This window comes from Diorhabda sublineata, chromosome 1 (assembly GCF_026230105.1).
Source record: "Diorhabda sublineata isolate icDioSubl1.1 chromosome 1, icDioSubl1.1, whole genome shotgun sequence".
NCBI lineage: Eukaryota > Metazoa > Arthropoda > Insecta > Coleoptera > Chrysomelidae > Diorhabda > Diorhabda sublineata.
The window spans coordinates 36417462-36431574 of record NC_079474.1 but is presented as its reverse complement, the minus strand read 5'-3'; the positions used below and the strand labels follow the sequence as shown (position 1 = coordinate 36431574).

At 32.4% G+C, this 14113-nt stretch overlaps 1 protein-coding gene across 4 annotated transcripts in view; it reads right to left on the bottom strand.

Moving 5' to 3' along the window:
* LOC130440428 (tyrosine decarboxylase) overlaps positions 1-12430 on the bottom strand; it is a 41938-nt gene extending 29508 nt beyond the window's left edge. For 2 of the 4 annotated variants that reach the window (XM_056785431.1, XM_056792484.1), the window contains exons 1-5: positions 12342-12430; positions 2331-2646; positions 2000-2051; positions 1872-1942; positions 1533-1769 (exon numbers count right to left, since the gene is read on the bottom strand). In XM_056785431.1, the coding sequence (XP_056641409.1) occupies positions 1533-1769; positions 1872-1942; positions 2000-2051; positions 2331-2645 (675 nt within the window). In that variant the 5' untranslated portion in view covers position 2646; positions 12342-12430. Of the gene's footprint in view, positions 1-1532; positions 1770-1871; positions 1943-1999; positions 2052-2330; positions 2647-12171; positions 12305-12341 lie in introns of those variants that run through there. The other 2 variants (XM_056777491.1, XM_056791689.1) reach the window with 1 other exon arrangement.
* Between the last annotated feature and the right edge of the window lie 1683 nt (positions 12431-14113).

Genomic DNA, 14113 nt, shown 5'->3' with positions numbered 1-14113 from the left:
TTTACACCGAGCGTCTTTCCGACCCATAAGAAAAAAAACTTAAAGAACTCTCTAAAAACGACAAAACTTAAATAGGAGTGTACACACCCAAAACGGAACACTTTAAAAGATGTTTTCAAGCAGAAATTTAAGCAATTGAAAAATGTGTTAATTTCAACTTGAAAAGGAATTGTCACAAACAGGAGATTATCACCTCTATCGATAGCCAACCTACCATTAAAGCTCTAAGCTCCAATGTCATAAGATCCAAGCTGATCTGAAATTGCCTAGACAAGTTAAATGGATTAGACAAAAAGGATAAAATTACCCTCCATTGGGCTCTCGAGCACATAGTGGAGGAAAACTAAATAGCACACAGATTTGGTGAAGTAAGGGTGGCTAAGCCTTTTGTAAGATCTGAGACCTTCTGTGGAATTGGTTACAGGGCGATATACAAAGCACTAGAAAAGGATGTTGATAGGAGAAAAATCAGTTTATGGAATAATCTACAAGGGAGGAGACAGGCAAATATACTCCTGGGAATCTGCAATCAAAGATGTATCAATAATACACTAATATTAACAAGAGTTTTGGCCGAAGAAACTACGGTAATCCAGAGTATTACACCTGGGGGCGTATGATTTTTGAATTACACGTAGATTCATACACACAACTCTAAATAATCTCCTTCATTATGATCAATATGAAATTTGTTATAGATGAGGAATTATTAGGAATCTGAAACGTGTGAGGCATGGTTTTTAAACTGCACTAATATATCTTTAAATTCAATCTAATAATTAAATTAAGATAAAATGTGTTCAGATTCACATAATTCCAAAAATCCTAAATATAATTTTATTAACACTTCCTCCAAATAATAAATTTTATAGTTCTTAGTAACAATAAACAGATTTTAAAACCCATTTTTGAAGACCTATTCATTTAGATAGAATAATAATAGCCCATATTACCCGGAATCGGTTTTCGTGAATATAAAGACATTTTTTATATGTTCAAATCTCGTCTTTTTTGCCAATTTTTTTTTCAGATTCCTTACCACCCACCCATGTTATTAGTCATATTACTAATATTGATATAAAATAATTGAATATTAATGGTGTCTTGATGTTTGATGGTTTTTTCAATAGACGTTTTTGAGGCTTGAATCTTAACGACTAGGGAATCCCGTATCTTTTTCCCATTTATTTTTTGAATTAAGCTATTATCATTCATTTACACAAATTGTTATTGTATCAGAGCTAATTTTTCTTATTATACCAAAAGAGTAAAAATTTTAAAAAAATTTAGATCAATGCTATGAAAAATGTTTATCAAAACAATATTAAAAGGATATTAGAGAATTTTCCCTTGTATAATATAATGAATAGAACCATAAATATCTGCGGCATATATATTGCTTAATGATTCAAATTTCGAAGGAAAAATCTATAAAAGTAGAAAATATCTATATTAATATAGCAAACTACTTATCTAATTTTATAAGTTGATAGAATATTTTTCGGACAGTACCGATTTTTTATTAAACTTACCATTAAAAGTGTTTTTCCCCTCAAAGATGACTTCTCGTCCGGTTCCAAAATCCTTAATTTGACAAAACAAATCATAGCGGCTTTCTCCACGCATGAATGCGCTTCTCTGGAACAATATGCCATGAGTTTCGACAGGAGTAAACCTTCTTCGACGAAAGGATGTTGTTGCTTCAATCTTTTAATTGCTTGAGCCCTTGCCGCCAACATAGAAACTAGGACACACTCACTAGCAGATGTCTGTAGAATAGAAGACTTTTAAAAAAAATTTACTAAGTTATATACATTTAAAACAAAGTATTTTTTACATAGCTTTGCACAAAGTGTCATGAAAATACGTACTTGTATAACTCCTCCACCTTTACTACCTTCTTTAAACGCTAAAAATTGATCCGGCAGTCCTATCGCTTTACCTAAAAGTCACAATAAATTTGAATAACATATATAAATTTTTCTTTCTTCTTATTTACCCAACCAATCCAATACTATCGTTTCCAGTTCAGTTAACGCTGGGCTGGCTGCCTGTTAACATTATAAATGTTTATTATCTAAAAATTTGCATCTACTATCTCTTTTGAAGATCATATTGAGAATAGCTGCTACTAGAAACTACCTACTAGAAACTATTATTGGAACACGATGTATCACATAAGAGGTTCACAATGGCGAAGATAAATGTTTAAAAAATGTAAATTGACTCAGTAGAACTATTTTTTATAACGCAGGAGGTAGTATTTAGTAGAACATTTAAACTAGAAACCTAAGATGTCATACTGTCGTGAAGATACAAGCGGCACTCACCCAAGAAAACCCAATACAACCTATTCCAGCCGATAGCATATCTCCAAGAATGGAAGGGTACGAGTTTCCACTTGGAAAATAAGCGTGAAATCTTGGATGTTGCCAATGTGTGACTCCTGGCATGATCTTCGTTTCGATGTCATCCATAATTTTTTCCCAATCTTCAGGGTTTTCTGGAGCGTCACCAGGTAGTAATTTTCTAAGGTAACCTGGTTCGATATTTGGAGTCACTCTTCTTGTATCAATATTTTCCATGTAGCTGCATATGTAATCTACCATGTTTTTCCCAATATGGCGAAATTCGTCAGTGTCCATCCTAGAACAAATTACTGAAACAGATTCTTTCCGACAATTCCAAGCTGACCGCATTTTTGAGTTTCAAAATGTTATTGAATATTACATCATTGGTAAATACGGTTTGTATTGGCAAATAAACTAAAAACTCTGGTAATTTATCAACAAGCGTGTGGACACTACAGACACACATTAAGTATGGGAATTGCAGGTTATAAATGGTCGAACACCACTATAACAGAGTATTCGGTCAGTTTGGCATAAGTTTCACGAAATTTTGTTACTAATCTGCAAACAAAACCTAGACTATCACAAATTTTGATAGAGATGATTACCAAAATTGCTTACAGACCACCATAAAAGTGCGATACAAGAGGGTGCTTTAATATTCATACAACAGACATCGGAATTCAATACTAAAATCATGACAGGTAAGGAGACTTGGACCACACACGTCAATTGGTCATTTGCAAATGAAAATGTACATGGAGTGGAGACATATAATTTCCGGTCAGCGGTTTCCAACAGAAATCAAATAAATTAGGTCAGTAAATTTAGAGTTCTTTGTGTTATTGCGAATAAAGTATTTTTCAAAAAATTTGAAAGTGTCTCTAAGAACATTTATAGAATAGAAGACTTTTATTCGATATGCTATCTTCTGTTGTGTATTTTTCCTGGATACTCTCAAAACATTTCTGCTGAGCCCTCCTATCTAATGTCTAGGAAAAAGACATTTTTGTACGGAATTTCAAAATTAAGTTAGTCTATTATGCTCAATATATTTTATCAACATTTTACTAAATAAACAGATTTTGCTTAAAATTCTCCACATCATTTCAAAACCCGCTTATAAACTTCATGTTCAATTTTTTTTCCTCGTTCACAATAGCTAAATACTCTATGTTGAACTGGAAGTTTCAATTCTCTTGCTTTATCCTTTATCTAACGATCCATGCTAGGGTAAAATAGTGAACTATAATTACACAAAAGTTACACAAACAATTTTTAAACTCCTTTGAATATCTTCCAGGAAGTATTGTTAAGAGTATAATAGTCCCAACGTTTCAGCAGCTTTTTACAATCAAATTATATGTATGGCTTGAAGGCAATTAATTTTTAAGGTACGTTAAATGATTTTCCGATTGAGCTCCTTTAATTTCTTGATAGTCGAAAGATGTCTTTTTACGTGTGGCACATTTACAACTAGCAACTTACGAATAGCATCCTCCTGTTACATCTTTGAACACATTTACTGCTGGTCATAGAACTTTGAGCTGCGTGAATTTTTTTTTCAATAATATATTTATTTAATTATTAAATGGTCGTTTTGAAAAAAATAAACATAAAATAAAAAATAATATTTAACCTCCTACAACATTAAAGTGATTGAGGGAAAAATATGATATCCTTACTTTATATTATAAATGTGAAAACGTGGATGTTTGTTACGCTTCCACGCAAAAACTACTTGACGAATCATCTTGAAACTTTGTACATATATTCTGGGAGGTACTAGAAGTAATATAGTATACTTTTTATTAAAAAAAATATTTTTTACCGACGGTCAAGTCAATATCTATCTTTCTACTATTATAAATATGAATGTAAGTTTGATCTTTTTCTAGAATAAACAAGTTGTTTTAAGGTGGAAGTTTGTATCAAAACATAAGTAATACCAACAAAATATCATTGATTGATTCAGACTTGGTTCCCCTCATAAAGTGTAGACCTAAAAAATGTAAATTCACTGTGTATTATAATTGAACATAGAAAATTATTTCTTCGTTTCATAATTTTCTCAGAAGATATAAATCCTCGTTAAAGTTTTATATAGAAAACTATTTTACAAAAGATATTTTATTATTATTTTTATTTTTTTATTAATGTGCTTTTTTCTTTTCTTTCTGAAGGTTGACAAGGATCATGGAAATCCGAATTTGGCTCAAAATATTGGATTATTGGAGCAACTATGTCATCTTTGTACCGTTCTTTCTTCCGCGGTTTTTCTTTCTATGTTTAGCTGGAGTAGAAGATACTTCTGTCCTCCCATAGCTTGTCCCAGAATCTGAAGTTGTCTTCTTTTTATAAAAAGTAATACTGTAATAATTATTTCTCTCAATACTTTATCGTTAGTTACTTTTTCTGAATACATACTTCCACATTTCAAACCTATGGAGATGTCGGATATCTATTTTTCTGTTTTTATTAAAATCAATTAACACCGGACGTCTCACTGCTCTGTTGGAGGTTAGACATTAGTCACGAAGTGAAATCGTCTTAGTAAAAGTCAAAATGGTTTTGACCCATATTTTCCAAAAAATAAGTTAAATTATACATTATCTATGTTATTAATGTGTTTATCCGTTGGATTATTATTCCGTATATAATAAAAAATCCCAAAACATAATTCGTCTTCGGTTATCGGCTTTCACTGAGTAATCTGGGCTCTTAGAAAACTCCTTCGCTTAATTCTTTACCTTACAGCAGTCACTAGTTAACTGTTAAAATACAGTGCTTTTCAGATAAAAGTATCCACCTTTAATAACTTTTGTAATACTGGTATTTAGAAAAATGGATTTTTTCTAAAAACACGTCAATTTATGTTGGAAGGGGCAAGCATTATGGCTTATTTAAACTTACTGGAAAAGCCACCCCCTCACCCCTAGGAGCATCCCCTTTATTTTTTTAAATTACTTTTCATATTTTTATGTAAAATTTGGATACTCCTCTTTGAGCTGATTTCAAAAATGTATAATACTGGTAAGTTAAAGTGGTTAGTTTATGAGATAAACAATTTTTCTTTTAAGAGCACAAATTTTACTTATTATTTACTTTCACCTTATTTGCCTGTACTAAAATGGGTTGTACAACAGTTCAAACTCTTTAATCTTTTTAACTGTGCTATTTATTCTACTTAAAAAATCCAAACAACAAAAAACTCTACTTTTTATTAAAGTTTGACATTGTCAACTAGAATTTGTAGTCACTATTGATAGTGTAATTTGATACATTATTTATTTTGTTTCTCTGAAATGGTTTACTCTTTGCAAGAAAGAATTGAAATTGTAGGTTTATACTACCAAAATAATAATTGTGCAAGAGCTGCTGTTAGAATATTTAACGAATTACAGGCGGAAGACATGCAACTCATAAGTATGTAATTCAACTGATGGAGAAATTTACCACAACAGGGTCTGTTTGCAAAAAGTGCATAAGCGAGAGGGACTCGTAAATAACGAAGCAATCCAAGTGGCAATTTTAGGGCAAGTCAGCTTAGAGGCTCAACAACCCCAATCGTTGTCAACAATAAGTAGAGCGATCGGTGTTTCATCTTCTACAGTTTTCCGAGCTCTACATAAATTCAAGTACCACCCATACAAAGTTAAGTTGGTGCACGAGTTGAATGAAGATGATTTTGATCGTCGTCTAGAGTTTTGCGAATCAATGACGCAAATTATCAATAACAATCCACAATTGTTAAACAATATTTGCTTTTCTGATGAATGCTCATGGTCATTAAATGGCTTAGTAAGTAGGCATAATTGTAGATATTGGGCTGAAAGTGATCCACATATTATGCGTGAATTCCATACACAACATCCCCAAAAGTTAAACGTTTGGTGTGGTATCCTAGGTGACCACATTGTCGGACCTTTCTTCATCAACGGAAATTTAAATGGTGAATCATATCTTGAGTTACTCAGGGAAGGGGTTGACCCACGTATTACAACAATAATAGAAAATGATGATAACCTTTCCGAAGATTTACTGGTATTTCAACAAGCTCCTCCACACTATGCTATGCTTGTCGTTGGATAGGTAGAAGGGGGCAGATGATGGAGTGGCCACCTAGGTCACCGGATTTAACACCCCTTCTTTTTATGGGGGTATTTAAAAACAAAAGTTTATGCTACCCAACCAGAATCTCTGGATGATTTACGAGAGAGGATAGAAAATGAATGTCGACAATTAAATCCAGCCGTATTAAGCAATGTCAGAGAGGCATTTCAAAATAGATTATACCATTGTATGGAAGTGAATGGTACTCATTTTGAACACTTATTGTAACTTCATAATAAATAGCACAGTTAAAAAGATTAAAGAGTTTGAACTGTTGTACAACCCATTTTAGTACAGGCAAATAAGGTGAAAGTAAATAATAAGTAAAATTTGTGCTCTTAAAAGAAAAATTGTTTATCTCATAAAGAGATAGTTAGTATGCACATTCGGCAAATAAATGTAAAACAGCAGGCGCGAATTTGAGATCCCGAATATTTTTGTTTGGCTCCTTTATTCCAGAAGGTCCATTCATCAGTTCTTTATTCATTTTCAAATCTCTTATAAAAAAAAAGAAAACTGCTAACCGTATTCTTCCAACACGTAGATGTAATCTTTCCCTACTCACACAGTGAAATAAGCTGTCACTCAGGCCTAGTCTGCAGCTGAATTATGAAAATGTGATTGTTGATTGTTTTGGGGTATCGTTTTGGCTTTACAGCTAATCTGCACCTATACCTAAGATTCTACATCTTATTGTTCTGCTTCCAAAATACATAGACTCCTCCCAAAGGAGGCTATTTTTTGGGGTTCTTGTGTTCGACTTTCCTAGGTTTTAGTACTACTCCTTCAAGATACTTAAGCCTTTTAGAGAAATTGACAGTACATTCGCAGGTTTCCACAGCTTGTTAGCAGAATCGGCAGTTGTCGTCCTCTGCCATGTCCATCGTCTTAAGGTGGTATTTGATGGGGCAGTCCGACAACCAGTTTCATGTCGTTTTTGGTTATCATGAATTGTTCTTCGAACTTCTTAGTTGATATGGTTATGAGTCTTTTGGATTGTCTTTTAGGTCTGGAAAGGTTCTCTCTCGTGTGTCCATAGTAGGACGCTGATCCAAGGTATCGAGTCGTTCCCCTTTTTTAGCAAGGCTATCTGCTTCCTCATTTCCTGGTATACCCTAGTGGCCTGGAAGCCACATTAGAGCTACTTTGTTTATGTTATCTAGTGCTTTTAAAGTTTGTTTACACTTCTAAACTAGTTTGGACATGCTCTCGATAGCAGAACATTCAGGGCCGCTTGGCTATCTGAGAGAATGTAGATGTGCTTTTTAGAGAGGTTTCTATCTAAACACTCTATTTGTTTATTGCTAGCAACTCTACCTGAAAAATGGTGAGTGAGTCCAGCTCCTTACGCTAGCTTCGAACGGTTTGTGTGAGAGATACATTTGAAGCTTGCGGAAAATTTTTGTTGACCCATGATGGCGTTCTTTAATTATCGATTGGGGTTTATTTGTCTAAAATGATATGCATTTGGTCTATTGGTTTCCTTAGGAGACCTATCAGATTTCCTGGCTTTAGATTTACTGTCTAGATTAGCCTGTGGGCATTGCTGAATGCTTCTTCTTTGACTATCTCCATCTCAGTTTCACCATCTCAGTGGTCAATGGTGATGGTTTTATGAATGAACGCCATATTGATAACATGTTGGCCAGCGCTATATTCAAAATATTGCTCGTATTTGTAAACGACATTGAAATATATCTTAAGGAATGTGTAGAGTTTGAACTTCAATCGATTAAAATAACGAGTTAACTATCACAACAATTCGTGTCATATTTGAAACATAATGTGACTCATCTAGCGATTCTAATTATAATATCTTGCTTGTTTGTATTTAAGATAGAAAACTCTAAAAATTCATAAAGTGACGAGTCACAAGGATCTAAAAATGCCTTGTAAATTTCTCACAAGACATTACTGACTAGAGTACTAGTGTATTTTTCAGAACAGGAGATCTGTGTGATCGGCATCCAACGTGTTAAATCGTTCAAATAAGTAAAGAGAATGTATTTAGCAAGACGTTTCAAATTCCAAAATTTTTCAGTACATTAATTCAATTTCAAGCGGATGTTTTTATGGGTATTTTAAATGGAGTGTTCAAGAATCAGCATTAAATGAGGTAGGCAGTAAATACCGACTCCTTAATTATAAAAGGGAATAGTTAAGTGTCGTCATTTTAAAACGTTCTTATAAGCCGGTAAACGGTAAGCCCTGGACATATAAAAAAAATAAGTAATCTAAGAATAACTAATAACTATAATAAATACCATGTATAGTAAACTAAATGAAAAAAACGTTACAAATCACAATAATATTAATTTCTACTCTCCATTTCTTTATCTACTTTACTTTATTCTGTATTAATGTATGTTAATGTAGTTTCCTTCAAATTAAATGAATCATTGCAAAGATATTTTGTAGTGAAGAGGCTACACAGTTTACTAACTGGCTCTTGAAAATATAGTTTTTTTATTTAGTAGTAAAACACTTTAAGCTATTTTGCTAACAATTGGCTAAAAAGCTATTAGTCTATGAAATGATTCACTAAAGTGGCCAATACGACACCTGCCTAAGTGGCAATTGATAAAACAACCACTTTTAAATATAATGTCTCATACTCTATTGTATTAGAAAAGCAGTGATCATTTTGAACTGTTCAGTTTGCTAATATATCCGTTTTTAGAGGGTGCCTGCAGTGTCTGTCATGGAGCGTGGATCTTGAACAATACTAAGCATTAATTTTTGTTTTAAATGTTTCGAAAAAATGGTCTAATACACCCCCACTAATTATTACAATATGTCTATGGTGATAACGTAGTAACTTTAAAGACTAGTTATTAGTAGTATGAGCGATTGGGAAGTGGAAATGGGTCGTCTAAAGATAAGGAAGTTCAAAAATAGTTAGTCAGTTAAAAGTAGGTAAAAACTATAATGAAAATTTTTTCAGAGTTTGAATTTATGAATCGAAAGACAAACTTACTGAAGATCGCCTTCACACAGACCCGGATTTCATAGACATAATTGTTTTTGGTGTTTTATCTAAAACTCAATGGAAAACTATTAGCGAATTTACGAATCAATATGCGAAGAAATATTAATTATAGGCCAATGGCTTTCTTCAATTTGACAATGCGCTAATGCAGCAACTTTTTGATGAGTGGAGCCCTTTTAAATGTCTACTTTTTCCGCGGAGCCCTTGGTGCTCGTCAATTCCATGGTTTTAATGATTAATTTGAAATAAAAGTATTTATAATTACTTAGAATTGTTATTTGCTTAAAAATTTTATTTCGAAATCAATTCAATCAAAAATATTAATGAGATGAATGATATTGCTTTCTATTTTCACAGATTTTTTTAATATTAGGTTTTATGTATGAGAGCTGTATTCTCATGTCAGGTTCGGAATCTAATCTGTTGCGGTATTTATTTTTATAGAAAATTCATAAGCGGAGAACCCCGCTTCACACATAAAGGTAGTCGCAAATGGTAAAAGGGTTGACACGGCCTTTCTTGACAAATTGGGATATATATTCTTCAAACTACACCAGACATGTAGTCTAACGGTTCCAATTTAAAATTTTCTACTAACGATGAATAATTGTGATTTCTATAAAATTCTCTAATTCCTACGTTGACCAGGTAGACGTTTTGTGTGGATACTAAAAGGATTTTCAACCCACAATGAATTTTGATATTTGATATCTTGTTCCTTAGGAAAATAGAATAGAAAAAGGCGTAGCTCAAACCTTCTAAGTGTGAATATTTCATTCTTTTCGACACCAGCATCTTCTAAAAAGCTTTTCACAGATGGAAAACAGTCCAAGTCGTTGGAGATCACACAAGTCTACCAGAATCCTATTTTTTTCTTAAAAGCAATAACCTTTTCTTGTGCAGAAAATACATTCGCCAGTTTGCCCTGTAGAGTTAAATAAAGTTCAGTTATTTTGTTGCTCAAATATAATAATCGATCTTCCAACTCAAAATTTTGTTTCAGAAGAAATCCACGGAAATCGTCCTTTAGTTCAAAAATACGTGATAGAATCCATCGGACTTACCGTATTCAAAAGGGATGTATGTACACTTCCCATGTCCTCACATAATATTTTGAATAAACGATTATTTAGCGGTCAAGATGAAATATCATGATAAAATCAAGCAAGCTTCGCGGAGCCCTTGAATGGTTTCCACGGAGCCCTGGGGGTCTGCGGAGCACAGTTTAAGAAACGTTGCGCTAATGTATCACATCTCGCTTTTGAGTTTTCGGGCGTTTAAAGTCTTCGTGTTTCTCCATAAGCAATTAACTCACTAGTTTTTGCACCATACGAATTAAAGCTCTTCTCGAAAATAAAAATAAAACATGTGCTAGCTAGGAATCATTTCTAACAATGAGAATTCTACGACAAAAATGATGGAAGCCATCCCATTGGATTAAGTGCATTGTAACAATAGGAAAATAATATTTGACATGTATACTCGACATATTCTATTAATTATTTGGTAAATGTATTGGTAGCAATAAAATGAATTATTGTTTAAATGGAATTTGAAGATCTTTTTAGAGCTAAATCAAATTTATCCTTAGATAATTGATAATTATTAATAGCATTTGATTAAAATCTTTCGAATGAATCTGTAACGGGAACTCATGAATTGAGCATTATTCTGAACTTCCGGAAAAATTTTCACCATATCATAAATACCCAAAAGAGGAGGGTATTTATAATAAAGAAAATTTGCTATTTAATGTTTTTATAGTACTTAATGTCGAAGAAAATTTGTTAAAACATTGGGAAACTGAACAGAAAACAGTTTCACGAGAAAATAAGGTAACAGCCATTCTATTGAATTCACCTTATTTGGCCACGTGTGATATTCGTTTATTCTGCAACCTAAAGAAACATTTACGTGGTCGACGTTTCACGACGAACGATATAAAATAAGAGATAATTCATCAATTTTTGAGAGTATTCTTTTAACGATTATTTAAAGACTTCAAGCTTTTTATTATGGAGCTTATGTTACAAAAGTATATTGATGTAGATTGTGATTACTTTGATTGTAAAAAACTTGTAGTTTTCTCATATCTCGAAATATATGCTATTTTCTTTTATATATATATTTTCACAATTTGTTCCATTTAATAACGAATTAAGATTCACCAAAGTCAATAAAAAAACTTCAGGGCTCATGGTCCAAAGTGACATATAGCTAAGCTGCAGTAGATTACATTAGATTAACACATAGAAAAACAACAAATTGTCTATTTTTTAAAAGACCTACAGAGCTATCCAAGCTAATTTGATAAGATATGAATAATTCAAAAAAATATGATTGAAACAGAGCATTACAAATATATATGACGTCTAACTTACCTATGATTTAATTATTTCAATATCAAAATAGCAAAGATATAATTTATTATTTAAATATTTAAATAATTAAAAGTATAAAACACTACTAGAACTACTACTATAAATAAAGTATTTTGTGATAATTTCAATGCCTTTTAAATACGACGAGCATTATAACATTATAATAAATTAAAAAATCATAAATATCCATGAAAAAGTGAAATAACATATACTAATACTAACCATGACATAACAAAAAATTCATACCGGTGTGTCCTTTCAAAGCTACAATTGATAAGTTGCAAATTGATTGTACAATTTTGTAGAGTAAATTTTTAATAATTTAAATTGAAATTACCTATATTCACGATAGCTTATTATACCATTAGGTTTTTTTGATCTTCTTAAATATTACATCACCTTATCAACTCGAGATAAAAATAAATATATCACCGCCCCCGCTACGACTAGACAACATGCAAGGTGTAACTGAATTATATAAAAAATCTATTATACGAACAACCCTACCTGTTGATGGTGTTTTCAATAGGTCTTCCCCCTACACGCTATCACCACCGTGAACTACACTCGAAAGAAGGGTGAAATCAACTGAGACTGATTCTGGTTTTCCGACTTTTCCGTCTTCATCAAAAAGTTTCGACCTACCCTCCCTCGTATTAAAAAAATATTTGCAGTCTGTGTAAAGACGTGCGTTGATAATCAGGAATATATTTTCCTTTTTTTTTCAATTGAGAAATGAGCAAAACATACGAGGATTGCTATTCATATTTCTAGTCAAAAATGAGAAAACAATTAATAATCTAAATGAATATGAAAATATTCAAGAACTAATAAGCTGAAAGGAGAAGACACATAACATAAAATTAGAAGAATAAAAAATAAAGCTCTAGATGTGATATGACACGAGTACAATATGGAGGACTGGAACAAGAAATAAACGAGAGGACTAGAACAACTGGAAGATTATTCAACGCAATTAAGACACACTTTCTAGCGAAAAAGGAAATACTAAAATAAATATTAACTGGATCAAAATACAGAGATGATATTTCTAAGAAAAACATCCAAATAAGACAAAATAAGGAATAACTAATGACTAATCAACTTGAAGCTCTAGATAGTTGAAACATTTCATTGAATAAAGAATGATTTTGTCATGCGATTGCATGTCTTACGCACGTGTCGCCACCAATTACGATTTATACTTAATCATAATATTCCTATTCCAGTGATGGCTCAGGAAAAAGAAATTTGGATGTACTGCAATGTTTACAAAACACTTACCTTGTAAAATGTTTGTCGTCTTAATCGAATTTCCATTGATTTTATAGTCTTCCGTACTGAAATTATTATTTGTTGGAACGGTTGTCACACTAGAAAAATCTAAATCACCAAGCACTACTTTACATCTTTACCATGGTCATTACTATACTCTACTACTCTATTCTTATTGTCTTTAAAGATAAGTAAATTTTTTAAATTTTCAAAAATGTTCTAAATAACTAAAACAGATTTAAAAATCACAACAGTGCAAAACAAGGAGCTCCAGTTCCATAGAGTGAAAGAGGTTGAATACTTGGGAGTGACGGTAACAAGTAAAGTGGACGAAATTGAAGAATTCAACCAAAGATTGGTGAAGGCAATAAAACAGATAGAGGTCTAGGAAACCGATTAAGGTCCAAAGATATCTGAAGGGTAACGAAGCTAAGAATTTAAAGGACAGTTATACAACCTACGGTATTAAATGGTAGTGAATGCTGGGTCATGAATAAGACAGAGGAAAACAGACTAAATGCATGGGAGACAAGAGTGTCGAGAAAAATTTTTGGAGGGATACGAGTGGAACAAGAACGAATGCAGAGATTAAAAGGTTATATGATCAAGCAGTTATCGGCTATATAGTAAGAGAAAAAAGTTAGGGCATATAGCCAGAGGGGAAGAAAACAGATATGTTAAAAGAAGCTTAATAAGTGGAGAAGGCCCTGAAAGAAGAAGAGGGCGTCCACGTGGAAAATGACTAGATAAATTTAACGAAGACTTACAGAAGTTAGGGATAGCGAACTGGCGCAATGCAGCCGTGAACAAAAGAAATTGGAGAAAACCAGTAGAGAGACTTCAAGCCATGGACCTATAATAATAAAATATAGCAGTTAAAATTGTTGTACCGAGTATCTTTTAGAAATTAAGTTCACATTAGGTTCAATTCAATTCAATCGTCAACACATCTATCTGAAATACTATTCAACTTAACATTTAAATACACAATGAGTAAAATTCAT